A 27,465-nucleotide genomic window follows, 5' to 3' on the forward strand; every position below is an offset into this window, starting at 1 on the left:
CAAATCATAACCCAAACTAAATGCTCACCAAGTTGCTTCTTCGCAGGTATTTAGTCATAGTGTCAATAAAAGTGACTCATAAAAGAGACTCTTTTCTTAGTGCCTCAATATTATCACTTGCTATAGCTATATATATATATATATATATATATATATATATCATAGAGTTATATAATACAGAGTATATTGTTTATAGCTTCCTCATTTAATTTTTGTAGACATCATGTGTCTACAAATTTACCCATTTCATCTCTATTTTCTAATTTTCTGGGATAGTTTTTCACAGTGTGCTATCACGGTCGTCTAGATTTTCAGTGTTGTCTCCAATAATGCCCCCTTGCCATGCCTAATTTTATTAATTTGGTTAGTTAATTAATTTGGTTTAATTAACTTGTTGGTTTGGCTAAGGTTTCCTGATATTATCTCTTCAAAGAAACAACAACTCTTTGCTTCATTCATACTTTGTATTATTCTTTTTGTTTGTTTGCTTTTGAGACAGGATTTCTCTGTATAATAGATATGGCTGTCCTGGAACTCACTTTGTAGTCCAGACTGGCCTTGAACTCACAGAGATCTGCCTGCCTCCGAGTACTCAGATTAAAGGCATGCACCACCACCACCTGGCTTTTGCATTATTCTTTTAATGACCATTTCTTTAATTTTCTGTCTATCTTTATCATTCTTTTCATCCACTAATTTGGAGTTCAGCTTGTTATTTTAATTATTGTTTATTTGTATTCTTTATAGTTTTTAAGATTTATTTTTATTATTTTTAGTTATGTATATGTGGTTTGTATACACGAGTACACACTTCCCAGGAAGCCAGAGGAGGATTCCCCTAGAGTTGGAGTTTCAGGTGGTTGCAAGCTACCTGACATAGGTGATGGGAACTGGACTCAGATTCTCTGCCAGAGTAGTATGTGCTCTCAACTGCTGAGCCATCTCTCTAGACTCTCAGATTTTCTTTTAAGTTTATACTCTCAGAGCTATAAACTCTCACCTTGGAACTGCCTTTTCTGCACTGAAAAAGTTCCATTCAAATTGTCTTGTTTCATTTGATTCTAGGAGCTGTTTAACTTTCTGATTCCTTCAAAGAGCCACACCAAGAAGGTATCGTTCATGCTTCATGTCTTTATACATAGTTCCTGTAGTTTTTATATCGATTTTCTTTATTAATTAATTTATTTATATTTTCTGTATGAGTGCTCTGCATGTATGCCTGCAGGCCAGAAGAGGGAATCAGATCCTATTATTGGTGGTTGTGAACACCATGTGGTTGCTGGGAATTGAACTCAGGACCTCTGGAAGACCAACCCGTGTTCTTAACCACTGAGCCATCTCTCCTGGCCCCTGATTTTCTTTATATTCCTTTATGATCAGATTTTTTTTCTTATTAACTGGTTTTATGGCATAAAAACGTGATTTATATGAAGGGAAACTCCATGAATACTGAGGGGAATGTGTATTACATGGAGTTTTCCAGAGAAGTCTGTGAAGGCGACTTGACCTACAGAACAGAGCAACTCTGATGTTTCTTTGTTAAGATTTTTTGTTTGAAAGACCTATTACCTGATAAGTGTGGGCAATTGAAACCATCCACTGTTATTGCATATGAACCTGTTATTTTATGGTTAGTAATGTTTATGAAATTAAGTACACCCCTGTTTATGTTTTCTTGATGGACTGTTCCCTCTGTTAAGATGGACCAACCTTCTTCATATGTCTAATTTTAATTTAAAATAAACTATGTGAAATATGAATATACCCACTCCTGCTTGGTTTTGGCTTCTACTCACTTGGTATATAGTTTTCTATTCTGTTTTTGTCTCTGACAGTTAGGTATGTTTCTTGCAGACAGCAAACGGTTGGATCTTGGTTTTAGTGCACTCAGCTAGTCTGCGTCCTTTGATTGAAGAGTTAAGACATTTATATTAGGATTATTATTAAAAGGGATTTTTCTTATTTCTATAATTTTATCAACAGTTTTCTTAGTTGGTTCAAATATTGTTTCTTCTTTCTTTTTTCCTCTCCACTACTCCTTTAGGTCCTTGCCAGTTTGCTGAATGGTTGATTCTTTCCTAGTTCTCATTTGCTTATCTCTTCCTCCCACAGAGCTTACCCCTTGGTGAGCTCTTGTGTTCACAATTCTTTCTTTTTCCTCTGGGTGTAGGAATCCTCCAACTGTCTTCTGAAAAGTTGGCTCAGTGGTCACAAATTGCTTCACTTTATGATAAGCTTGGGAGATCTTATTTCCTCATCAATTTTTAAAGTTCACCTTTCCGCATATAATGATTTTTGTTGACAATTGTTTACTTTTAGGGCTTGGAATATATCATTCCATAGGTTTCTGCCAAGAGGTTAGATATTCTGATGAACTTGCCTTTTCAATCTTCTCTAGCAGATTGTGATATTGTTTCTTTCCTTTTTAGGATCAGCATCTTAACCACATTGTGTGTGTGGTGTGTGTGTGGGGGGGGGACTTCCTTTTCTGTCATGTGTATTTGGGGTCCTAAATGCATTTTTTGCTTGGATGGCCATCTGTCTCCCTAGACTTCAATGTAAACTTTTATGAAATAAGTATTATATGCTTTCTGTTTACAACTCCTTCAATCCCTATTTGATCATGTCTAGGAGTTCTTGAGTTCATGATCGCATTTTTTCCTTACTGATACTTGATTATAGTATGTTCTTCTTGACTGTGTCTTCAATTCTTGAGAAGCTTTTCTTTAAATTTGATCTCATATGATGATGATTTTCAATTCATTTTAAATTTGATTTACTGAATTTTTTAAAATTTTTAACATGTTTCAAGTGTTTTGTTTTTATTGGTGTTGTTGACTTTCTTATCCAAGACCTGAACTGACAAGTTTACTTCATTCTCTTTTTGTTTGTATCTTCTTTGAAAGCATCGATTGATTTATAATTAGACTTTTAAAAAAAACTTTAATTTTTTTAAAAAAATTATATATATTTAAATATAAATTTATAGAAATTATATATGTATATATGTATCTGTATGTATGTATTATGTATGTGCCTGCGTGTGGGTATGTACAAGTGAGAGTAGTGTTTCTGGAGGGCATCAAATCCCCTGCAGCTAGAGTTATAGGCAGGTCTGAGCCATCTTTCCAGTCTCTTATAATCAGACATTAGAATCCTTTTCACATTTTTAAATCATCTCAGTTTCTTTAGACACAGTTACTAAGGGACTATGTATGATCTTTTGACAGAGTTTATTGCATTAATTTACGTGCTTATTATGTTTAAGTGTTATGATTTGTGCAGCAAATGGAATGAATCTCTTCCACTTTCTTTTTCTTTCTTCTTTCTTTCTTTCTTTCTTTCTTTCTTCCTTTCTGTTTGAGACAGGGTTTCCAGTCTTAACTGTCCTGGAACTTGCTTTGTAGATTAGGCTGACCTTGAACGGCATCTGTCTCCTGTGTGTGGGATTAAAGGCTTGCACCACCACTGCCTGGCTTGTTTTCTTTTGAAGGCCTTTTTAGTAAGCAATCTTCCATTGAGGACTCAATCTGCCAGACCACTTAGACACTTACAGAGGATAAAACAATACTGTAAAAGCAATAACGTCAGCCCCACCCAGGTAGAGAAATGTGATTGAAATTGATTGGTACCAACAGCTGCATCACCAATAACATTAGAAAATAAAATGGCAAAATAATCTAGAGTAAAAGATGAACTTAAAAAGTATGTCAGATGGTGTTGGTGCACACCTTTAATCCCAGCACTAAGGAGGCAGAGGCAGGCCAGTCTCCGAATTTGAGGCCAGCCTGGACTACAGGGAGTTACAGGACAACTAAGGCTACTGAGAGAAACCCTATCTTGAAAAATATTGAAAACAAAATAGGTATATATAGAGATAGATGATTGATTGATTGATAGATAAAATAAAAATGAAAGTAACAGTAAAAATAAGAAAAGAATAAGGAAAGGAAGAGGCCAGAAAATAGGAGCAGGAGTAAGAAGAATCAAGTTAACAAGAGAGAGTGAGCACAAGAGATAAGTAGTATAATTACAATTATGCTGGTCTGCTCTGTCATCTGGGTACCCTATCCCTTTAAGAGACAAGCTTTGCCCACTCCCCCCCCCCCCCGCCCCGCGCCCTCTCTCTCTCTCTCTCCCTCTCTCTATATTTCTGCCTCTTAACCTGCCATATTCTCCCATACCCACTAAATAAAACTCTACACCCAAGCCCTCTCTGCATGGCCTTTCTGTCTGTCTCCCACCCACCGCAGTCTCTCCCTGCAGTGGGACCTGCCAGGGTCATAACAATAAGTGAATTCACAATAGTAAAATTATGCAAACAAAGATAGGTCAACACATGGAGTTAAACTAACATCAAATGCTAAAAAATAAAAGATACTAAATGTCTACTCAGTAAAGAGAAAAAAGGAGAAATAGAAATAATTTTTTAAAAAAGTAACAGAGCACTAGAGTGTCTTCCTTTTGAGTCCTTGACACTGGTGTCTGTGGGGTGGAGTGGATGGCTAGCTCAGGTTGGGGTCTTGTGTCTTTTTCTCTATTCAGGGTGGTGCTGAGCCTAGCTTGCACCAAAGCCCCTTACCAAGGGTCTGCCTGTCACTTCAGGTTAGGAGCTTCCCTTCTATGCATACATGAAGAGGAGTTCCTGGAGAGAAAGACACCTTACACTGAGCCTCCTTCCTGCACAGTTAGTTGACTGGAAGAGCTTTAGCCACTGTGGAGGGGTTAGAATATTTTCACTTAGCTTCCTTCTAGCGCCCCCCAAGCAAAAGGCCAAGCTATTGTCAGGTAGCGTATGAGGCTGATAGTTGAGAATTCCAAGCTGTGTTTTAACCTGTCTACCTGATGCTCTCTCACCAACATATCTGAAAAGTGCTATGACTTGTGACTTTTTAAATTTTTCTGTGACTATGAAAACTTCACAAAACTGTTTCTGTGATGAATTCGAACCAATTTGTATCTGTGTTCCTGGGCTGTGACCACTTATATTTGGTTCCAAAAGGAACTAACTTTTCTTCATTTGAGGTGAGAGTTATATGTTACAAGGAGAGGCCCCTTGTTTGTCCCGGCCGCCCAGCTAGCTTACACCTAAAATAACCACACAGAAATTGTATTAATTAACTTACTGCTTGGCCCATTATTTCTAGCCTCTTATTGGCTAATTCTTACATCTTAATTTAGCCTATTTCTATTAATCTATGTATCACCACATGACTGTGGCTTACGGCAAGATTCTCACCAGCGTCTGTCTCAGGCAGAAGATCCATGGCGTCTCCCACTCTGCCCTTCTTCCCAGCGTTCATTTCTGTCTTTTCTGCCTACCTAAGTTCTGTCCTATCAGGCCCAAAGCAGTTTCTTTATTCATTTAACCAATGAAAGCAACGCATAAACAGAAAAACCTCCGACACCAGTTATATGTTTGCATAGACACGTATCAGAAAGTTCCTGGACAAGCTGACTTTTGTGGATTCTGCAAACTCCATCTTGCTCCAGGGTCTCCAGTTTGTATCCCCCTGAGGTGGCTAACAAACAGTCCAGGAAGGGTCCTGGAGTCTGATAGAGAGTGGAAGAAGCACACAGCAGCCAGCCCTACCCTTGTGGTCCAGGCTCAGCACCTGTTGAGCAGGATCCACACTAAACATCTCACAGGAGGGAGGAGGATGCAGCAATCAGGTGTGCCTGTGGACCAGTGCTTTGGCATTCTGAGTCCTACAGCAAACCCAGAAGAGAGGCGACTTAGAAGCTGAGTTACCTACTGACCACGGATTACATCTGTCTGTCTCCATCACTGTCTTCAGGTACTGTGGCTTCTCACTACAGAGACACCAGTCACCATGCCCATTCCAGCTGGCAGTCACCTGCTACTGGGCTTCTCAGCCCATGTCGGGCTCTCCCCCATCCACAACTGTTTCACACAGCTACTGGTCACTCAGACACAGGTATCCCCAGGGACGATGACTTGCGACTGTTCCTTATTTTCACACATGCAGTCTTCCAACAAAAGACTCCCCCTTCAACATGGCCCCGGCTTTGCTCTCAGAGGTAGGGAGTGTGACCAAAGGGATTTCCTGTCGTGAGTGTCACCCTCAAGACAAATCCCCCAGTGGACTGAAAGCTGTGAGAACTGCAGGGTGGGTCCTGTGACTGGGGTTGCCAACTCTGTTCACCAGCTCCGCCTAGCTTAGGTGGTGCCCATGCGGGGGACCTGGGATGGTTTTCTCTGCAGCTCTTGGCTCCTCTGTGCATTTGAGCTCTTGTGGTTTCTGACGCTCTTCCTTTTTTCAGAACAGTTTCTCTCCTTTGTTATTCTGATCATTGTCTTTCAAGAATGGCACAGATGCAGTTTCTTGCCCACAGATGTCCTCCAGACGTCTCTTTGGCCTTCAGGACAGAGCAGCTGGTGCCGTTAAAGCACCCCCAGCTGGAAGCAGGTGGTGGCGGTTCTCACTAAATGGCCCTCTGGCCCTCTCATTCTCCCTTTAGCCCTTACCCTCACGCATACTTTTTTGGCCTCCCTGTGTCCCCCTTTAAATAGCAGGCTCCACGAGGGCATGGTCAAGAGTCATTAGTCTTCCTGATGCTTTCCTTATTCATCTTTTTCTCAGTTCCATCATATCCACCTCCGACCTAACACACTGGGACTGGGGCTTACTGCGGCAGCTGAAGGGGCGATCAACTTCAGGGTGGGATTTGAAGCCATGGGGATGTGTAGTTCTCAGCTTCTTAAACTGTGTGTCATGACTCCACATAACGTTGTTTAATAAAATATGGGGGTCATAAAAACCTCAGTTTAAACATGCAAAGAATCAGGCATGTTTCTAGTAGACTCGTGTGTGTTCCATCACATGGCTTCATTGCAACCTTGGTTCTGAACACACAACATGTGCACCTTGCCCTGTGCATGCTGTCTGCCCACGCAGCTCTTCATCAAGATCAAGGTCAAGGCTATAGTAGGTCCTTGTCTTAGTTAGGGTTTCTATTGCTGGAAAGAGACACCATGACAGCATGGTGGCCACTCAGAAATATAAGGGACAATGCATGTAGCATATCCTCAAAGGAATGCAGAAGTGTCCCGAAGGGGTCTCTGCATTCATACTCACAGGAGTATTCATTAATAGGAGCAGCCAGGAAGTAGGGGCAGCACAGCTTCCAGTGATGGACAAGAGGACAAACAGGCCGAGCAGGTGGTGGCGCACATCTTTAATCCCAGCACTCCAGAGGCAGAGACAGGTGGATCTCTGTGAGTTCAAGGCCAACCTGGTCTATAGAGTGAGTTTCAGGATAGGCTCCAAAGCTACAGAAACCCTGTCTCAAAAATAAGAGAGAGACAGAGACAGAGACACAGAGAGAGAAACAGAGAGAGAGAGAGAGAGAGAGAGAGAGAGAGAGAGAGAGAGAGAATAAACAGAATGTAGTTCATACATGCAAAGAATGTTTATGCAGGGATAAAGCTCAAGGTGTCCTTGGGGCTCCTCTTACTGGTGCCCCACTTTGCCAATGCCATCTGTGTGTGTGTGTGTGTGTGTCTGTGTGTGTCTGTGTGTGTGATGTTTCATGCTAGCTATAAAAGGGCTAGCCACAAAAAGTACAAGCCCAGTGTGCATCCATCCACTGGCAAAAGGTACGTGGAGTGGTCAAGTGCATAGAGACAAAAGTACAGAGGTGGTTTCCAGGGAGCAGAATGCAGGGACTTGGTTAATGTGTGGATGAAAAGCTCTGTAGGTAATGGGCTCTGCACAGTGCTTGCATAGCAATGAAAAATGCTAAACACTGCCCAGGTGTACCCTCAAGAATCATCAATGCACTTTCCACTATGTACATTATACTACAATCACAAATTTTTAATGCAAAAGACAGAGACAGGAATCTAAATTTTTATGTGAAGTCTCTAAGTTTGTAAGTGGTGACAGTTGTCCCGAATCTATACTTAACTGCCCAGTGATGAACTGCCCCTCTTTGGTAGAAAAAACAAAGGCTGAACTGTATCTGGATGACCATTCCCTACCATGTGACTCAAGGCAGTTCTGATTGGTTCAGTTTCATGATAGACTAATGAGCATTTTTTGTTTGTTTTTGATACCAGGTCTCATTATACAGTCCTGGCTAGCCTCGAACTCACAGAGATCTGCCTATCTCTGCCTCCTGTTAAGATTAAAGATGTGTTACTACCATGCCTCATGAACCAATAAACTTTGAGGAAGTCTGCTGGAGGGTTTTAAGAAAGGGTTTCTTAGCATGTGCTTGGGCCCTTTCTCATTATTGTTTTCTCTCTGGACAAGAAGAATGGCACTGGTACAACCACTCTCTGAAGCCCTAGGGGAGACCAGAAAGATAGTATGAGGCCTAGTTAATAACTAATCTCGGGGCCTTACATGTGTTTATAGTTTAAAAGATCATAAGTGGTACCCATAACAGGCCGAATCGAAGATGTCTGGGGTCCCGATCCAGAGGCAGGTGGCTTTCTACCCTTGACACATCCCTGGTCACTTGCATTGCTCATCATTTGCTAGGGGCAATCTCCCTGCATCACCCAGAACAACTAAGTACCCTTCATCTTCTTTCCCAGACTCTAGACTTTAGAGAAGGTCTAAGCCATGGAGCCTTCACTGAGAGCTTCAGGTCACTGTGCATTCCGTACAGGTTGCCTGGCAACTAATGAACGAGCTCTTCTGGGTCTGCAGCCCTGGCTGCCTGTCTCTGAAGATGCTATCAGCGACTCTCTTGCTGAACTGACCTTCTGGTGTAATACTTTCTATCCTCTAGCTGCCTGTCTCTGAAGATGCTATCAGCGACTCTTCTGCTGAACTCACTTCTTCTGCGGTAATACTCTCTGTCCTTATAGGGACAGAACCACAGCAGCAATGAACACTAGCCTTTTCGCTCTGTTTACTTGTGCTACTTGAAGGGCTGTTTGTAAAGGGGATTCCTTGTAAACAGTGCATAGTTAAGTCCTGCTGTTTTTATGCAATAGAGCGGTGCTTGCCTTTATTTCTTGTTCACTGCATTCCTTCTTGCTAGGGTTTCAGCAGAAGTTTATGCCTTGGGAACTCAATCCCTACATTCATGTTGCTATTTGAAAAGAGGCTTTTAGGAGGTTCTTAGGATGAGGTCACGAGGGTGGGGCCCCGTCCTTGTTTACTTTCTATTCCCCTGATGAAGAAAATGACTGTGACCAAAAGCAACCTGGTGAGGAAAGTATTCATTTGGCTTAGATATCCTGGGTCACTCTCTGTTGAGGGATGCCAAGGCAGGAAAACTCCAGGCAGGAACTGAAGCAGACAACAGGGAGGAGTGCTGCTTACCAGTTTGCTCCTCATGGCTTGCTCAAAAAATGTTTTCGTATACAATCCTTGAACACCTGTCCCAGGGGGCACAGCCCACAGTGAACTAGACCCTCCCACATCAATTATTCATCAAGAAAATGCCCCCAGAGACTTGCCCACAGGGCAATCACATGGAGATACTTTCTCCAGTCAGCTTCCCTCTTCCCAAATGACTCCAGCTTGTGTCAAGTTGACCACAACTAACCAGCACAAGCTCCCCTAACAGCGTCAGTGGCTTTATAAAGGGAAGAGAGATCTGGGCTGGCACAGTGGCCTGTCTGGCTGTGCGACGTTCTCTGTCTCATCGTGACGCAGCAGGAAGGCTGGCACTCCACTCTTGGACTTCCCGGCCTCCAGAACCTCTGTTCTCTGGAAACCATCTTGTCTGTGGTTCTAGCAATAGGAATAGGAAACAGGCCCAAACACTGGCTCTTGTCTCAGCTCCTAGTGATGGTTTATCTAGCGCAGCATTTAAAAAATATATATATGCTTTACATGATGCCAAGGAGTTTGGAAATCTGCAGAGCCTGGCTTGGTGTGTGTGCTGGGAGAAGACAGAAACAGGAACTATGTCTGTAGCTTAGCTAGAACGGAGGACATGCCATTCAGTGAGTGCCTCTGGATAACACTCTATCTAACAAAAGCAATGGCCAGAACTGGTGCCAGATTGGCTAATAGTTAGCAAGACTTATTTTTCTTCATCTCTTGATAAATACGAATGAGTCTCTTCCTGAAATTATGCAAAGAATAAAACAATTCCAGAGTATTTAACCTGGTAGGAACTTGAAACAATCAGTTCCATCTTTTTTGTTGTTGTTGTTTTTATTTTTGTTTTTTGAGACAGGATCTCTCTGTGTAGCTTTGGAACCTATCCTGGAACTCACTCTGTGGACCAGGCTGGCCTCCAACTCACACACCTCCACCTGCCTCTGCCTCAGGCATGCTGGGATTAAAGGCGTGTGCCACCACCGCCTGGCGGCAGTTCCGTCTTTCTTAATACAGTGGAGAAAAAGGAAGGCAGGGAAGCAGGACAGTGTGCTCCAGACTGCATCCCAGCTCACTGCACAGCTCGGACCAGGCCCCTTCGTAGTTCCCAAAGGACTGCAGACCTCACGGGCTTCATGCTCACTAATGTGCTGTGTTGTAGTTGAGTCGCCTGTATTAGCTTGATGTGGTGGGACATGCTTTTAATCCCAGCTCTTGGGAGGTAGAGACTGGTGGGTATTTGTTAGTTCATGCTGGTCTGTCTACAGCAAATTCAGGCCTACATCCTGAGCTCCAGGTTTTAACTCTCTAGTCTCTGTTTTGTGGACCTCCTCAGAATCACAAAACTAAGAAAATTAGGTGAGAACAAATGGAATTCACAGAGTAGTACAAACGGCCCACACAGCTGGCACTCATAGGTGAGAGAACATGATGGAAGATGATGAGGTTCTGCCCCAGGGGCCTAACGGTTCAGGCACTAGTTTCCTAAACCAGGGGTTGTGGGTTAAAGTCTCCCCTAGGCTACTGAGAGGCCCACTACCTTTGGTTCCCAGGAAATGTTTTGGAGGCTGAGGAGATTGCTCATTGGTTAAGAACACTGGCTTTTCTTCCAGATGGCCTGAGTTTGATTCCCAGCACCTGCAGGATAGCTCGCAACCATCTATAACTCTAGCTCCAGGAGATCTGATGCCCTCTTCTGGGCTCGAGGTACACAGGTGCTGCACAGATATACAGAAAGCAAAACACCAATACATGTGAAATAAAATAATAAAAAGTTTTTTTAAACGTTTCAAGTTATTATTAAGATGAAAAAATCTTTCCATTACATGTATCTATAAATTCATCATAGGCCATAAGAAAATAAATAAAAATCTATATCTTTAGGGAAGGAAGGAAGGACATCAGTCAGTCCCTGGGAAACAAAAGTCTGTATAATCTTAGCATGCAAGAGGTTAAGGTGGGAGGATTACAAATTCCACAGAAAAGTGAGATCTTGTTTTGTAAATCAAGCGCTGGAGAAAGTAGTCCCTGGTGAAGTGTCTTTGCCTAAGTCCCCTGGTTCCAACTCAACCCTGAAACAGAACAGGATAGGAACAAACTCAAACCTCCTGGGTGACTGACTACAGAACATTACGGGTTCACACCATACATCCTCAGAAGACAGTATGAATTGATGGTGTCGATCCCAGGAGGTAAGGACTATTGCAGAGTGTGGAAAGATATGAGTTAGGGCTGTAAAAGATCTGACATTTTACTCTACCTGCAAGCTACTGACCCTAGGGCCATAATCACTAGCAGAGACAACACTCTCAGTGTTTCTCACCGGGCCTGTTTCCTGTGTGACAGGCAGGCGCTACAGAAGAGAAACCTGAGAATTCCGTCGTTTCTACATCTCACAGCTATTCAAGATGTTTAGAAATGCCCTTAAAAAGGCTGTCAGAAAAAGTCGGTCGGTCTCGTTTCTCAAGTCTCTGTTTACACACAGGAGTCACCTTTCCAGGCGGTCCACCCCGCGAAGATATTCCATAGCGGAAGGCTACCAAATAATCACAACGAAGCAGGAACCGGCAGTCAGGGAACATTCAGCTGTCATTCTTGGCAAGAACCCAGCGTGGATTTAAAAAAAAAAAAAAAAGTCCCTGAGTAACCCAGACTGGCCTCGGGCTCCTGATCCTCATGCTTCAGGGTCTCAAGTGCTGAGATAGCAAGCATGTTCACCACGATTTTCTCATCCTGCTTTTAATGGAGCTTTGATGCCAGAAGCATGCTCCCATATTTATTCCTCTCACGCGCCCTTTTCACGGTGACCACAGTTTTACGAACCGAACTCATTTATCTAACCACAAGCCAAAAATCGCAACTTGTCAAGTCTCAGGGCTACCTCGAGACTGCGTTAAGTCGGACCAAAGTCAGTGAACGACCTATGTGATGGTTTTGAGAAACCATTCTCAGTGCTGCAAGACCCAGTCACTGCTTTGGAACCGGGTTTGAGGACCTAAGGAGGTAAAACACGAACGTTCACTTCCACCTATCTTGGGAGTCTGAGACTTTGGGAATTAAGTAAGGATGGCGGCCCTCGGCTGCACCTTCTTTCCATCTGACAACATAGGTCTCGCAGTCCGGTTGGGAACCAAGATCCTTACCCGTGTACCTACGTGGATTGCCCGGGAGGGAGCGGGGAGCGGGGAGCGGGGAGCGGGGAGCGGGGAGCGGGGACCAGACCTCTTCCGGGAGACCCCGCACAGACCGGAAGTGGGCGGGTCAGCTCCCTTAACGCGCATTCACCATAGGTTGGAGTCGCGGTCGCTCTCCGCTTGTCGAGGTGGGACTACGCCCACAAGCTGGTCCTGAAGTCGGCGCCGGTGGTGACCACGGCGGCTGCTGCTCCTGCGATGGAGCCGGGCCCCTCTGTGTCCCCGGGACCTTCGCTCTCCTTCAAAGAGGAGCTTCTGTGTGCTGTATGCTACGACCCGTTCCGCGACGCGGTGACACTGCGCTGCGGCCACAACTTTTGCCGCCGGTGTGTGAGCGGCTGCTGGGAGGTGCAGACGACGCCCTCGTGCCCGGTGTGCAAGGAACGTGCGGCTCCCGGGGAGCTGCGCACCAACCACACGCTCAACAACCTGGTGGAGACCCTGCTGCGGGAGGAGGCCGAGGGAGCGCGCTGGACAGGTCGCCGATCCCCGCGCCCCTGCCGCACGCACCGCGCTCCTCTTACTCTCTTCTGTCTGGAGGACAAGGAGCTGCTGTGCTATGCCTGCCAGGCTGAAGCCCGGCACCAGGAGCATCGCGTGCAGCCCATCAAGGACACTGCACAGGACTTCCGGGTGAGCAACGCGCCACCCACTCTTGGGGACCCCGGGACTGCCCCCTCTCCCTTCCCCAGGCCCAGCCACCTTCGTGTCCGCCGTCCAGGTCCCCGTGTGAACTATGCCGCAGTGGCACCGCCCTCAAACTTTCGGGCTTGTCACGTTTAGTTTAGAAGGAGGTCAGGCCCTAGCTCGGATTCTGAGGCCTTGAGATTTCCCATTCCAGCGCCCCCGCCTCTTCCTCCCCCCCCCCCCCCCCCCCGAGTTTCAGAGCCGTAGGACAGGCCTGTGGCGCTGACCTGCTGCTTTTCTCCGATTACTCTTTTAGCATCAAATTTCAGGAGTTCCAGTGGCTATAATTAACCCAAGAGCAGCGGACACAGCAAAACTAGCGTGGGGAAGGGTGGGTGTCGGTGCTGTAGGGTTCGAGCACCTCCGGGCAAGTACTCTACCACGCAGCTGCATCCTCAGCCTAGTTCTGATTTTGAGCCGAGCTCTTAAATTAGCCAGGCTGGCCTTGAACTTGCTCTCCGCTAGCCTCAGCCTAAGTGGCTGAGATTACAGGCCTGTGACTCAAGGCCCAGTGAGAAATCTTTGTTCTAAAACAGAAAAAAAAAGTTGTTGTTGTTGTTTTTAAGTAAACAAGGTCAGACATTTTCAAAAACCTTTGGCCTAATCGCTTAGAAATGCTCCATTGCTTTCCAAACACTCATACTGGCTTATCAACTGACTTTTTAAAAGGGCCTTTTATCCCAGCACTCGGGAGGCAGAGGCAGGCGGATCTCTGTGAGTTCGAGACCAACCTAGTCTACAAGAGCTAGTACAGGCTCCAAAGCTACAGAGAAACCCTATCTCAGGGGGGAAAAAAGGTGTGTGTGTGGGGGGGGAGAAGTTCTGAAATGTGCATTTTACTCTGGCAGTGTCTTGTAACTTTTATGTTTTTTAAAGCTACTGATGGACTCAAACAGCTAAATTTATTTCATCAGCTACTAATATATGGGTCAGACCCACAGTTGGGAGGGCTGAGGCTAGCTGCTAGGAAGCCCAGCGTAGAGAAGAGGAAGCACCGCAAGAGCCCACAGCGTCTGATCTTCAGACACCCTTCCCACACTGTGAGAATCAGCATGGCTGCAGTTCCGTACAGTGTGGAGGGGGGGCAGGTGGATTGGATACCATCATGCATGTTGCTTCAGTCTTCGCATTTGCTCAGCGGTCGTTCATTCTTGCTCCCACTTCCACCCGCAGAAATGCTAGAACCCTATTTAGCTTAGCCGAAGTGGGCAGTCCGTAGGTTTGGGTCCTGATTTGAATTCCCCAAGGCTGGCAGATGTAAAGATTAGCATGGGTGGTGTCTCCAGAATGGGGGCGGGGACCAAGCCTCATTCTGAAGACCAGTGAACCAGGGGTCAGGGAACATAGGTGTTGCCCACGACACCCGTCTGCACTGTATGCGCCACCATACAGTTCGTGATCCCGGCAAGGGGCTGGAGATTGAAACACACAAAGACACACAGACAGAGACAGAGACACAGATCATCCTTGATACCAAAATGCCCCAAGAATGTCCCCTTTATTGTGTCCAGGGGCAGCTTATATAGGGATAGCCACATCCCAGCCAAACACACCAGAAACCATTCCCCTGCCATCACGAACTCCTGGGGGTGGGGGGTGGGGTCTCATGCTCAGAGCAGCTGTAGGCACTCAGATCAGGGGAAAACAAGTTGTTTACAAGAAATTCAGGATCTGGGGGTTCACTGTTCCCAACACATAGGCTTGGAAACAGCCTTTTGTTCTTGTTCTGGGAGGTCTCCGAAACACTGAGGAGATCAAAGTTCATAATTCCTACTCTCATAGAGGTAATCACAAATATCTGGAGGATGTAGAGGCCATAATCAGGTGAGGGAGGCCCTGGGAGCTATTTGTAAGCAGATGCTACAGCATGTAGAAGGTTCTAGAAGAGAGAAAGCATTGGACACCAGGTGAATCCAGGAGACCCAAGTGTTACCCTTCATTTTAGAATGGTGGTGTGGTGCCCTCCAGTGGGTGCTCAGCGTGAGTCTAAGAGCTGGGAGTGGGCTAGCCTGAAAGATCCAGGAGAGTGCACGCTGCCGTGCTCAGATGCTCTGTGGCCCATTCGTGTATTTGTTTGTGAAAAAAACACACTGAGGACCCATTGTCTGCTGCACTCTGGTGGCTTAGGTCCCTAAGACAGCCTCTCTGCCCTAGTTCATTGCGACTTGACACAGCCTAGGGCCATCTGAGGGAATTTCAATTGAGGGATTGCCCTGAAGGGATCAGCCAATCCAAGAGATTGTCTAGTTGGTGATTGGTGTGGTACACTGTGATCCTGGGTGGTATAAGAAAGCTAACTGAACAACACGAGCCTGGGAATGACTCAGAGAGCAGCGTACCTCCCTGATTTCCGCAATTTCTGTATTGGTTCATGCTTGATTTCCTGCCCTGACATCTTCTGGTGATGAAGTGTAACATGGAAGTATAAACCAGAATAAACTTTTTTTGGTCGTCATGGCAACAGAAAGCAAACTAGAACACTCTGTTTCTGGAAGTTGACATTTCAGAGGAGCGGGCGAGGCAGTTGGTAGATGAGCATGGTTCTGTGTGGTTGGATATGGGTGTGGGTTGAGGGAGCAAGCAGCATAGGAAGACCCACCCCCAAGGTAAGAGTGGGGGCTGATAGAGTAAGCACAGCCCTCCTGGGGTACCCTCTGGCATCCCCAGAGGAGCACTAGTGCTGATATCCAGCGGCACTAATCTTTGAGGACTGACTTACTCTGTGCTAGATCCCCTTAAGTATTGACAAAATTTGATGTCCACAGAAACCCTGACGCTGTGTGATGGTTAATCTTGACAGTGACAGTAAAGCCCAACTCCTTGAGGGTCTGAAGGTGTTCTGAGAGTGAGACCCTGACCCTGTCAATGAGTGCCCTCACGGGTTCACCTTTTGATGGCCTCGCTGGTAGGTGGTAAGTTAGGAGGTGGGGCCTAGGTGGAGGAAGGCAATTTGTCAGGGGGTGTCCTTGGGGCCTAGGTGGAGAAAGGCAGTCTGTCAGGGGGTGTCCTTGGGACTATATCTTGTATCCCTTTCTCTGCTTCTTGGCCACCCAACCGTGTGATGGATTGAACCAACACTTCTGAAACTGAGCAAAAGGGAGAATTCTTCTCTTTGGTTGTTCTGTTAAGTTTGTGTCCCACAGCTCTGTAGAAGTAATGAAGGCCATGTGTGTTGGTGTTTTTATTATTGCTGCCAAGCAGATCCGTTCTGAAGACACTGACGGGGTTGCTAATGAGCTGGGACTTTGCCCTAACACAGTGGGACCTAATGGAAGGGCTGACAAGATTTAGAACACGTCATAGCCGACCAACCAGAGCTTATGGTTGGACTCCACAGTGTGATTCCAGCTGTGCTAGTTCCCCGGCCTGACTTCTAGTGCTAACTTGTCTCTCTGTGTTCTCCACGTTAGGCCAAGTGTAAGAACATGGAGCACGTGCTTCGGGAGAAAGCCAAGGCCTTTTGGTCCCTGAGGCGTACCTATGAGGCCATCGCCAAACACAATGAGGTAAGTGCTGGAGCGGGTGGGAAGTTTGGGAGAATTGAGAGGTGCAGAAAGATGAGTCCCTGGCTTTGGCCATGCCCTTGGATGCCAGTGGGGCCCCTCTGACACTGATGAAGGGCATGGTCAGGCAAGCAGCCGCAGGAGTGCATCCAGAAGACACCTTCATCATCTGCACTGTGATCTGTGGTGTCACACATCACCAGCTCATGGACAAACCAGTGGTGACCTAGGGCTCCTTAGAGAGCATACGATACCTCCAAGTTCTCCTTCCAGAATGATCTGTGGCTGTCAAACTCCCCACCCCACAGCTGTAACTCACCTGGCCTTCCTACCTGCCTCAAGTCCCCTGCAGTCAGTGTCCAGGCACCTGAGCGAGCATTCTTTGGTAAACCTTATCAGCCATGGCATGCTTGTACTTACACCGTCCACTGATTCTAGTAGCTTCAAGACTTTCTTGCCTATATCTGCCCATCTGGTGGCCATCTCTGTTCCTTTACTGGTCCCAGTTTCATCAGGCCCGCGCACTAAAGTCTCAGTTTGCATATTCCTTCTGGAGGTGCTCCTTGAACACAGTTCCCAAGATGGCCATACCTCGTTACTCTACCGCATGTCTCCCTGGACACTCAACCTGCAATTTACTTTTCTATTTTACTTTTTATCTGCTTCTGTCAGAATGTAAAGAATGCAAGCACATTAATTATTTCTAGTATCAGAATGTTCTAGGCATAAGCTTTTGGCTGGTGTAAACGCCATAGCAAGGCACAGTGAGGCCTTGACCTTGGGTGCACACGTACTGGAGGGTCCAGAGAGTTAGGAAGGCTACATCAGGTGACAGGCTAGAGCTAGATAGACCGTTAGAAACATTTCGCGAGCTGGCAGGACAAGGACTGCAGAAGCAAGCTGTGGTAGTAGAACCAGCCCAACCCTGAGTGTCCAGGAAGTCCCTTCACCCTACCAAGTAGGAGAAGTCAGCCTCGGGCAGTTTCTCTTTAAGCCATCAGAACTACTCATGGAAGCAGCAATGGAGAAAAGCCTTTCGTGATGGCTCAAGCTGACTTGAGTCTTTGGAAATCAACTTGTCATCTGTGTATCAGTCAGGGTTCTCTAGAGAAATGGAACGTGCCCCCCATTTCTGGATTCCAGATAATTACAGCTGCGGTCAAGTTGACAACCAAGTGCAGCCATTACAGGATGTCAGGCCCTGAGCGTCCTGAACCAAGCACAGCCGTCACAGATGTCAGGGCCCTGGGTGACCTGAACTGGAAGTCCAGTCCAAAAGTGGAACCTGTTGCGGCTGCTGGAAGACTTTTCCAGGTGTTTAGGTATTGGTCTTTTTGAGGCAGGGTCATGCTGTTAGTCTGGCTGGCCTTGAACTCACAGAGATCAGCCTGCCTCCGCCTCCCGAGTGCTGGCATTAAAGCTCCTTTCCGGTTATTTATTCTTCCTAGGAAGTGAGGGTGGATTGCATTGATCATATCTTCAGTGAACTGGATTTCTGTTATTTTCATTTTTCAGCAAGTCATTTCGTCATTATCGTCTCAGAGCCGTAGTGTGAGTCCCTGCATTAGAGGACAGCCTGCTGTAGCTAGAGCATGTGGTCTGAATTATTTTTCTGATAATCACCCTGGCATTACATATATGAATTTCATCTAGTTACTGATTTTACTGCATGTTCTAGCTCGGGGTTTTGTTGCCCTGACAAGCTCCATGACCACAAACAGCTTATGGCAGGAAAGAGTTTGTTTCGGTCTGTAGGTCCCAGTCTATCATTAAAGGACATCGGAGCAAGGACCTGGGCAAGCCTATCCTGTAGAATACTACCTCTGACCAAAGAACTTGCGCCACCTCCAAGAAGTACAGCAGGAACCATGAGGATGCTGTTTGCTTGCTGGCAAACAGACCAGCTTTGAGCTAGCTTTCTTCCAGACTTCGGGACTACCTGCTGAGGGAGCGTACTTTTCATAATAACCTACATTATTAACAACCCAGAGTCCCCCACAGATGTGCCCACAAAGCCATCTGATCTAGGCAGTTCCTCAGATGAGATTTTTAGTCCCAGCACTGAGGAGGCAGAGGCAGGTGGATGTCGATAAGTTCAAGGATAGTCTCCTGGTCTGTGCAGTGAAAGTTGTGTTTGCACACTTCGTCCTATTCTTTCTGTGAGCCTTCGGGGTTTCATGTGCTCAGTGGTGATTTTCTTCGTGCACAGACAGGTATTTCTTTGCCTTTCCTCTGAGGCTCTGCATAGTTTGTCCTCACTGCTTTTGTGGTTGTGGCATGGAATGTGGGTGTCATTAAAATAAATACTTGCAGCTGTGTGGTGGTGGCAAACACCTTTAATCCCAGCACTTGGGAGGCAGAGGCAGGCAGATCTCTATGAGTTCGAGGCCAGCCTGGTCTGCCTACAGAGTGAGTTGTCAGCCAAGACTGCTACACAGAGAAATCCTGTCTTGAAAAACAAATATATATAACAACAACAACAATAATAATAAAATACTTGCCACAACTATACCAAACCATCTGGACCAATAGAGGTACCCTGATCTTTATCTTTAGAGGTTCCTCATGTCACATCTAGAGCCTTTGAGTTGCTTTGCTGAAAGTAGTCACCAGCTAGGGGCAGCCCAAACCTGACTCCTGACCTTGTGGGCTTCTTCCTGCTCTGTTGCAGGTGCAGACAACTTGGCTGGAAAGCCGCATCCGGGATGAGTTTGACAAGCTCCGGGATTTCCTGAGGGTGGAGGAACAGGCCACTTTGGATGCCATGAAAGAAGAGAGCAGAAAAAAGCACTTGCTGGCTGAGGAGAAGATGAAACAGCTGGCAGAACAGACCGAGGCACTGGCTCGTGAGATTGAGCGGCTGCAGATGGAGATGAAAGAGGATGACATGACCTTCCTCATGGTGAGATGCTCAGGATCGGATCCGACTGTGGGAGCAGGGTCGGGGCCAGCAGCTAAAGATCCCCAGTCCATTCAGCAGGCTTCCTGTGGTGCTGTGAGGACCTCATTGGCGTGGCTTGTGCCAGAGCAGTGGCTTGGCAGCTTTGAATTATCCTCCTACCCCTGCCATCATTTCCTACTAACTTTTCTCTTTCCCGATCCCAGATGAAATAGTCTTTTTAAATTGTGCAATAATTTAAAATTTTTAAAAAATATATAATTACATTTTTATTTGTTGTAGGTAGGTGTCTTAGGGTTTCTATAGCTGTGAAGAGACACCATGACCATGGCAACTCTTATAAAGGAGAACATTTAATTGGGGCTGGCTTACAGTTCAGAGGTCTAGTCCATTGTCATCGTGGCAGGAAGCATGGCAGAGGACATGGTGCTGGAGAAGTAGCTGAGAATTCTACATCTGGATCACCAAGCAGCGGAAAGAGAGGAAGTGAGCCCCTGGGTCTGGCTTGAGCTACTGAAACCTCAAAGCCCAGTAAGGCCACACCCCTGATAGTGCCACTCCCAATGAGTCTATGGGGAACATTTTCATTCAAACCACCGCAGTGGGTATGCATTGCAAAGGGCCTGTGTGGAAGTCAGAGCAGCTTATGGTAGTCAGCCTTTTACTGTGGGTCCCAGACAGCAACTATAACCTGCTGAGCCGTTTAGTTGGCCCCAATTTTTTATCTTAGTATTCTCTCTCTCATCTCCCCTTTCTCTCTCTCCTTCTTCCCCTACCTCCTTCCCTCCCTTTGAATTGGTGGCTGGAAAGCCTAGGCTCTGTGCAGGACAGGTGCTCTTAACTGAGGCACATGTGTGTGAGTACCTGAGCCTGCACACAGACACAGAAAAGGAATTCTGTTCTTCCTTTTCGCTGGGTGTGGTGGTGCACACCTTAAATCCCAGCACTCAGAAGGCAGAGGCAGGCAAATCTCTGTGAATTCAAGACCAACCTGATCTACAGAGTGAGTTCCAGAACGGGCTCTAAAGATACACAGAGAAACCCCGTCTCAATTTTGTTTTTCATTTTCTTTCATCCTTTTATTGATTTTTGTCCTTCCGTGCAGAGAAGTTTCTGTGGCTTGAAAGCTACTTTAAAATAAATCAGATCCAGTGGGAAGGTGGTCTCTGTGCTTTAGGCACAGTGAGGTCTCTGGAGAGTCTTGCAGTGGTGTGAGAAGGGACAAGAGCATTTCCATGTTCAGACAGTGGCCTCACGTTGAAGTCTTGAACAGGTTGTCCTGTACCCAGATTGCTCCTGGGAAAGAAAACACCACTCGATGGTTTCCAAAAGCTGTGCTCCTTGCTTATCCTTTTCCTTCTGATGAACAAATTTCCCTTGTATGTTGTGTTTTACACTATTCGTAATGTAATGTAATTCATAAAATAATTTTGTTATTCATCCACTGATCCTTATGTAAGTTATTTCTTTTGCTTTTATGGGGAGTGGGACTCCAAACATGTATGTGCTGTTTTAGTGTGGACATGTATTTACTTCTGGTTCTGTACCCGAGAGCAGATTTCTGGGTTATCTGATGATTCTGCTTTGCCCATGAAAGGGCTGCTAGGCAGTTTTCTAAAGCAGCCGTGCTGTTTTCTTCTCCTATCAGCCGAGTACGAGAGTCAAGATTCTATACCTCTCAGCCACTTTTCCCATTCCATAGCCTTCTTATGAGTGGGGCGCTGTCTCACTGTGCTTCTCTTCATTCATGTCAGGTGCCTCTGGATCATTGGCAGCTCTTCTGTAAGATATCTATTTAATTTCTCTATACAGTTTTTTTTTCTTTTTTCTTTTTTTTTTTTGTGGGAGTGGGTAGGGAGAGGTGCAGAGTTTCTCTATGTAGCCCTGACTGTTCTGAAACTCACCCTGTAAACCAGGCTGGCCTCAGACTTAAGAGATCCACCCGCTTCTTCCTCCTGAGTGGTTGGACTACAGGTGTGTGTCACCATGCCCTGCTGTGCAGTTCCTGTCAGGTTGTCTTTTCACTGTTTAGCTGTGAGCAGTCCTTTTATGGTCTAAGTCATTTCTCAGTCTTAGCTCTGTATTTAAATCTTAGACTTATTTTAATTGTTTTTTTTTTTTTTAATCTGCTACACGGCAGAGGCATGGCCTCTTCCTGTTGCTGTGACGCTTTTCGGTTGTACCCTGACCATTGGCTAAAAGACAGTCTGCCAGCTGACCTGGGTCCCCTGCAGAAGCTCTAAGCACGAAGCTTCCCTTATCTAGACTGTGGTCCTGTCCCCGTTGTTAGACTGTGGTCCTGTCCCCGTTGTTAGACTGTGGTCCTGTCCCCGTTGTTAGACTGTGGTCCTGTCCCCGTTGTTAGACTGTAGTCCTGTCTTTGTTAGTTAGTCTCACCACTCCCATCACAGTGGCTCCTGTAACAGTTGGAAATTGGGGAGCAGGAGTCCTCCACCTTGGTTGTTTCTCAAGGTTGCTATTCTACATTTCCTAAAACTCTTCGTGAATTTTAGGATCAGTTCTAAGTGTGGCCCTGGTTTCCCTCTGCTGTGTCCTCACCATGGCACCTGGGACTTGGAAGGGGCGACATTGAATCAGAGAGGAGATCTACATCGGGTGTGTGACATCTGAGTGACACCAGGTCTGCTCGCCCATGAGTGGGGCGCCTGGCCACTCTTCTTCAGAAATTCCCTGCACTTTCTTACTCTGTCTCTGTCTTTTTTCCCCCCAGAAACACAAGAGCCGAAAGCGCCGGTAAGTTATTAAGCTGATGGAGGGGAGGGGGCGGGCAGACAGAAAGCCAGGGCTACTCTCTCCAGTGGCTGACAGGCCAGGCAGCTGTCATGCCCAGCTGGGTGGGATCCAGAGGGAGAGGTAGAGGCTGGCCAAGGGGAACTTTTTAAAGGCATTCCAATGCCGGTTGCCATGAAGGCAGAGTTGTTTGGGAACATAGAGGTTCACTAGTCTCCAGGGATTTACAGAACCAGGCACATGACTTGTGTTTCTCAGTTATCAGCAGGCCTGGTTTTTGGCTGGCCTCCTTCCTCCGACAGCCTTGGCATTGCGTTGTGGGCGGATGCTCTGTTGTGGGCGGATGCTCGCTGGGCTCTCCAGGATGGATAAGGAAGAGATATGTCCTGTCTGAAGATGGGAGTGAGTGCTCTAGGCTGTAATGAGTTCCCAGTCTCTGCAGGCATTCAGCAGAGGCCGGTCAGCACTGTGGCTCTTTTTAGATTCCAGCTTGGCCCTCTCATGAGCTGGTGACTCAAGTGTGATTTCTACCTATGAGGATGGCAGCTAGGTTGGAAACCTTCCCACTATGTCTCCCAGTTGTTCAGGATTGAGCCTTCCTGCTGAATCCTAAAGGATTGTGGCAGCCCAGTGGACTTCTTGCTCAATCCAGGTTTGTCTTGGGACAGATGGCCACGAAGCTTAGGTATGAGGCAAGGGAAGCAGTTCTGTTGTTTGTAGTAGATTCAGTCAGGCATGCCTGCTCGGCCCCAACCAATGCCCAGCCTTCCTTTTCCAGACTCTTTTGCACCGTGGAGCCAGCTCCTCTCCAGCCTGGCTTGCTGATGGATGCATGCAAGTATCTGGAGTCCCTGCAGTACCGTGTCTGGAAGAAGATGCTTGGGTCTGTTGAATCTGGTAAGGATGCAACGAGGTGCTCCAGGCCAATGGAGACCATCTTGTGCTTCAGGGACAGCAAGCTTCTCAGCTTTTCCCCCTGCATACCCTTCCAGGCATGCACAAGGCCCCTGGTCCTCCCTGCTCTGCTGCACTTCAGAGAGGCTAACACTCCTTTCTATATTCATAACTCTAACATTCAAGATGGAAGACCCAATTCTAGGTCACCTCCCCCAAGGTCACTCAGACTCTCTCCTGCCAGTGTGCCCTGGTTTCATGCCTAGAAATGGCAGTGGGCCAGGGGAATGTTACTTGAATCTCTTAGGTGTCCGGGAGCATGTGAACCTTCGTACTTCCTAGTCATGTGCTGGGTTAGTCTTCCATGGCTGCTATGACGGAGGACCACAAATTGGCTTAAATGACCAGTCTATTCCCACAGCTTGGGAGGCTAAAAGCTTATTGCTAAGAAATGGGCAAAAACATGGCCCTCAGATCTGTGGGAAGGCCCTTAGATTCTGGTGTTTGCTGGCATTGCTTGGGTGTCATTGGCTTGTGACTGACAAATGTGTTTCTGCTTTGGTTGGTCATATGACATTTCTTTCACCGTGTCTATATCTCTGACCCATTCCCAAATAAGATTACATCCTGAGATACTGGGGCTTGGGACTTAACATTTATCTTTTGGGGTGGGAGTAAAGTTTGACTTTGGCCACCCCAGCAGCCCAGGACAGTTCCATGCATGCATTGGGGGCAGAAGAAGGGTGTCCAGTCTGCTGACTTTCCCTTTCCCTCTCTCTCTCTCCAGTGCCCTTCAGCTTGGATCCCAATACAGCTGCCGGCTGGCTCAAAGTGGCTGATGACCTCACAAGTGTCATCAACCATGGCTACCGCGTGCAGGTGGAGAATCCTGAGCGCTTCTCTTCGGCGCCCTGCTTGCTGGGCTCTCAAGTGTTCTCGAAGGGCTCCCACTCTTGGGAGGTGGATGTGGGTGGCCTGCCGAGCTGGCGGGTGGGCGTGGTGAGGGTGCAGATGCACGTGCAGGCGCAGGCACAGGCTGATGTGAGTGGCGAAGGCCACACACACAGCTGCTACCACGACACCCGTTCCGGCTTCTGGTACCTCTGCCGCACGCAGGGTGTGGACGGAGACCACTGCATGACTTCAGACACAGCCACAGCCCCTCTTGTCCAGGCCATGCCACGCCGGCTGCGTGTGGAGCTGGAGTGTGAGGAGGGTGAGCTGTCCTTCTATGACTCTGAGCGCCACTGCCACCTGTACACCTTCCATGCCCACTTTGGGGAAGTGAGGCCCTACTTCTACCTGGGGTCCTCTCGGAGTGATGGTCCCCCAGAGCCTCTGCGCATCTGCCATCTGCGTGTCTCCATCAAGGAAGAGCTGGACATCTGAGCTGCCGTGGTCTGCTGGACACTGGACTGGGGACCTCTTTTGTCCCAGTATCTTCTGGTAGCCCGCTATTGCCACTCGTGCAGCATCCTGTATTCTGTTTGTCCTTTCTGTAACTCCATGTCCTTCTATGCCTCTGTCTTTGTTTTCAGTCCCTGTCCTGCTCCAAAGTTAAGAGTCATCCAGGAGAGCTTGGTGAGCCTAGGCACCACTTAGAGTCGTGGCACCTTTGGGATGTAGGTTTTCTGACTCCTTTGCTGGTGAAATGTTTTCTTGTAGAATGGGCATTTTAAATATAGGTGGCTGTTTTTAGAGACGATTAGGCTGCCAGTCAGAGATGCCTCTTGTTGAGTCAGTTGTCACATTTCCCAGGAGGAAAGCCTCGTCAGGCCACATACACACACGCACTCCCTAGGATTGGTAGAGAGGAGTGGGCAAAGCCTTCACCCAGGCTGTCCTACCCCAGTAGGACAAGCTAGGCATTGGCCAGCCTAACCGGACAGCGTGGCTTTTGGCAGTTGGTCTGAGGCCCAGGAGTCCCCGTTTGCCCAACACTGACTGGGATGGTTAGGACAGGAAAGTCCTGGCCTGCTCTGTGGGAACTGTAGGGTGTGGGGTACTCTGGAGTGCAGCTCAGTTAACGGAGGTCACAGCAAAGGCAACTGTAAGGCTGTTGGCAGTGGCTAAGGATTGGCCAGTTTCTAGTCAGTGGCCTAGAGGCCAAAGCACCAGAATGCAGTGAGAAGGCAGTCGATACTGGCTGGGTCAGGAGCCCGAGCTCTGCTCCTCAGTCTCAGGCGGAGCTTCTGGTTGGCATGGAATTGACCCTGATTCATGCTTTGAAAGTTTGTGGGATCCGGAGAGTCCTGGCCCTATCTGCCCTTCTCATTGGCTTCAGTCCACTTGTTCTTGCTCTGCTCTCTGCCAGGTTTCACCCCAACTTCTCCTTTGTGTGTACCTCTACATTTTCTTTCTCAGTTTTGACTATAGATGGAGTCTGATTGCCAGCCGCCAAGTCCCAAGTGGTGTTGTAAAGAGACATGTCTTCCCGGGTGTACTGTCACAGTCAGGGACACGTTACTGACCTAGGACCTGGCATCCCAGTTTCAGCCTGCACCCCACATTACATAAGCCTGATGCTTTAAACCATGCCGCTCACCCACTAATTGGCTATAAATAGGTCATATACGTTGCTTATCTAACAAGTGGGGCCTCAGAAGAGACACACTGTAGTGCAGGCTAGGCTGGATGCAGGAACAGCATTAGCAAACCATTACCTTGTGGCAGATGCTTAGGCTCTTTGGGATCCAAGTAGGTGTGAAAGGGTACGCCCTTGGTGCGGGGCAACTAGTTTATGTGTGAGAAGCTTTTTCTGAAATCACTGTTACGATGAGCTTTTTATTTTCACTTTAATTTTTTTTAAATAGGGAAATTTCAGTGATCTAGGCTCCTTTAGAAATATTTAACACACTACCCATAACAGACTATGTTTTCTTTCAGTGCTTTTGTAAACACAAATTTCTATTGAACCTAACTTGTACCTGACTTGATGCTTTTCATTGTAAGATTTTATGGTGTGCAGTGAGTGTCCCATTTAGTTAGTTAGTTACTGCTTTTTTAGTTATGAGTATAGCTGCTATGAAATTTGTGTGCAACTTTTGTGTGGATGTGTCTTTTTTTTTTTTTAAATCCTCTGTCATATACCTCAGAGTCTGTTTTCCAGGTCATATGATAATTGTATTAAACCCTTTGAGGACTCGCCAAACTGTTTTCTAATAGAGCCATACCGTTTTCTGCTCCCAGTGGCAGCAGGTGAGGGCTGGGTTGTTACACATTCTTGCCAGCACTGTCTGCCCTCTAACTTAGCTGTCCTAGTGAGGAAGAAGAGTGTCTCATTTGGCCTTCAGTTGCCATCGCTGCTAACTAAAATGGAGCATCTTTCTCGTGTTCGCTGTGTGTCTACCTAAGAGGCGTAAGCCTTTGCCCATTGGGTTGTCTGTCCTTCCTTTCATTATGAAGTTTTATGAGTTTGTTATGCATTCTAGATAAAAGTTTCTCTGTCAAATAAATTACTTATAAAATTTTCCTCCTATTCAGTGAGCTGTCTTTTTACTGTCTTTAAATGTTTTTGTTTTTTTTAAGGGGCTGGAAAGATGGCTCAGTGATTAAGAATTCTTGCTGCTCTTTTCAAAGGACCTGAATCCAATCCCCAGCAGCCAGCGGTAGTGGATCTGACATCTGGTACCCACATGCATGAAGAGCAGGGTGTGCTCTTAACTGCTGAGCCCTCTTTCCAGCCCCCTTGTACTGTCTTAGTGATGTTCCTTGGAATTCAGGTGTTTATAGTTGTGGTGATGTCCAGCACATTGGCTTTCTTTTCCTTTCTTGAATCTCCTTAAGAGCTTGGGCATTGGCCGGGTGGTGGTGGCGCACGCCTTTAATCCCAGCACTTGGGAGGCAGAGGTAGGCGGATCTCTGTGAGTTCGAGACCAGCCTAGTCTATAAGAGCTAGTTCCAGGACAGGCTCCAAAACCACAGAGAAACCCTGTCTCGAAAAACCAAAAAAAAAAAAAAAAAAAAAAAAAAAACTTGGGCATTTCCCTGAATCACGTACAACACAAGACCTGTGTTTTGGCTCAGAAATGGAGCAGTTGTGCTGTTGACAGGCCCTCGGCCAAGAGTCTCCCTTCTTTCCAGCTCTCTCCTATCTTCTTGTCCTCTTTTAAACCTTCACTACGGCTAAAGGTAGTGAGAAGTTTCTGCACCCCGATAAGCCTCTCTGCCCACGTGGCAGTATAATCAAACCAAAACAAACTGAGTTAGGAAAATCCCAGGTTTAAGGA

The 27,465-nt window shown here is 46.7% G+C and overlaps 1 protein-coding gene across 1 annotated transcript; it reads left to right on the plus strand.

Annotated features, from left to right (window-relative positions):
* The first annotated feature begins 12,645 nt into the window (after positions 1-12,645).
* Trim35 (tripartite motif containing 35) lies at positions 12,646-26,714 on the plus strand. The gene is made up of 6 exons (XM_041673580.1): positions 12,646-13,135; positions 16,600-16,695; positions 19,364-19,594; positions 22,323-22,345; positions 23,121-23,239; positions 24,024-26,714. Exons 1-6 carry the CDS (start codon positions 12,701-12,703, stop codon positions 24,623-24,625), a joined length of 1,506 nt encoding a protein of 501 aa, XP_041529514.1. The 5' UTR covers positions 12,646-12,700; the 3' UTR covers positions 24,626-26,714.
* The last annotated feature ends 751 nt before the right edge of the window (positions 26,715-27,465 follow it).

This window comes from Microtus oregoni, unplaced genomic scaffold, assembly GCF_018167655.1.
Source record: "Microtus oregoni isolate MIOR12 unplaced genomic scaffold, Mior012 000001F_ref0000356, whole genome shotgun sequence".
Classification (NCBI taxonomy): Eukaryota; Metazoa; Chordata; class Mammalia; order Rodentia; family Cricetidae; genus Microtus; species Microtus oregoni.

Excerpts from the sequence above, each read along its gene's own strand:
- Trim35 (XM_041673580.1), top strand. The coding sequence starts at position 12,701 with ATGGAGCCGGGCCCCTCTGTGTCCCCGGGACCTTCGCTCTCCTTCAAA. Across the intron at positions 13,136-16,599 it reads ACACTGCACAGGACTTCCGG|GCCAAGTGTAAGAACATGGA; the intron begins GTGAGCAACGCG and ends TCTCCACGTTAG. Across the intron at positions 23,240-24,023 it reads GCTTGGGTCTGTTGAATCTG|TGCCCTTCAGCTTGGATCCC; the intron begins GTAAGGATGCAA and ends CTCTCTCTCCAG.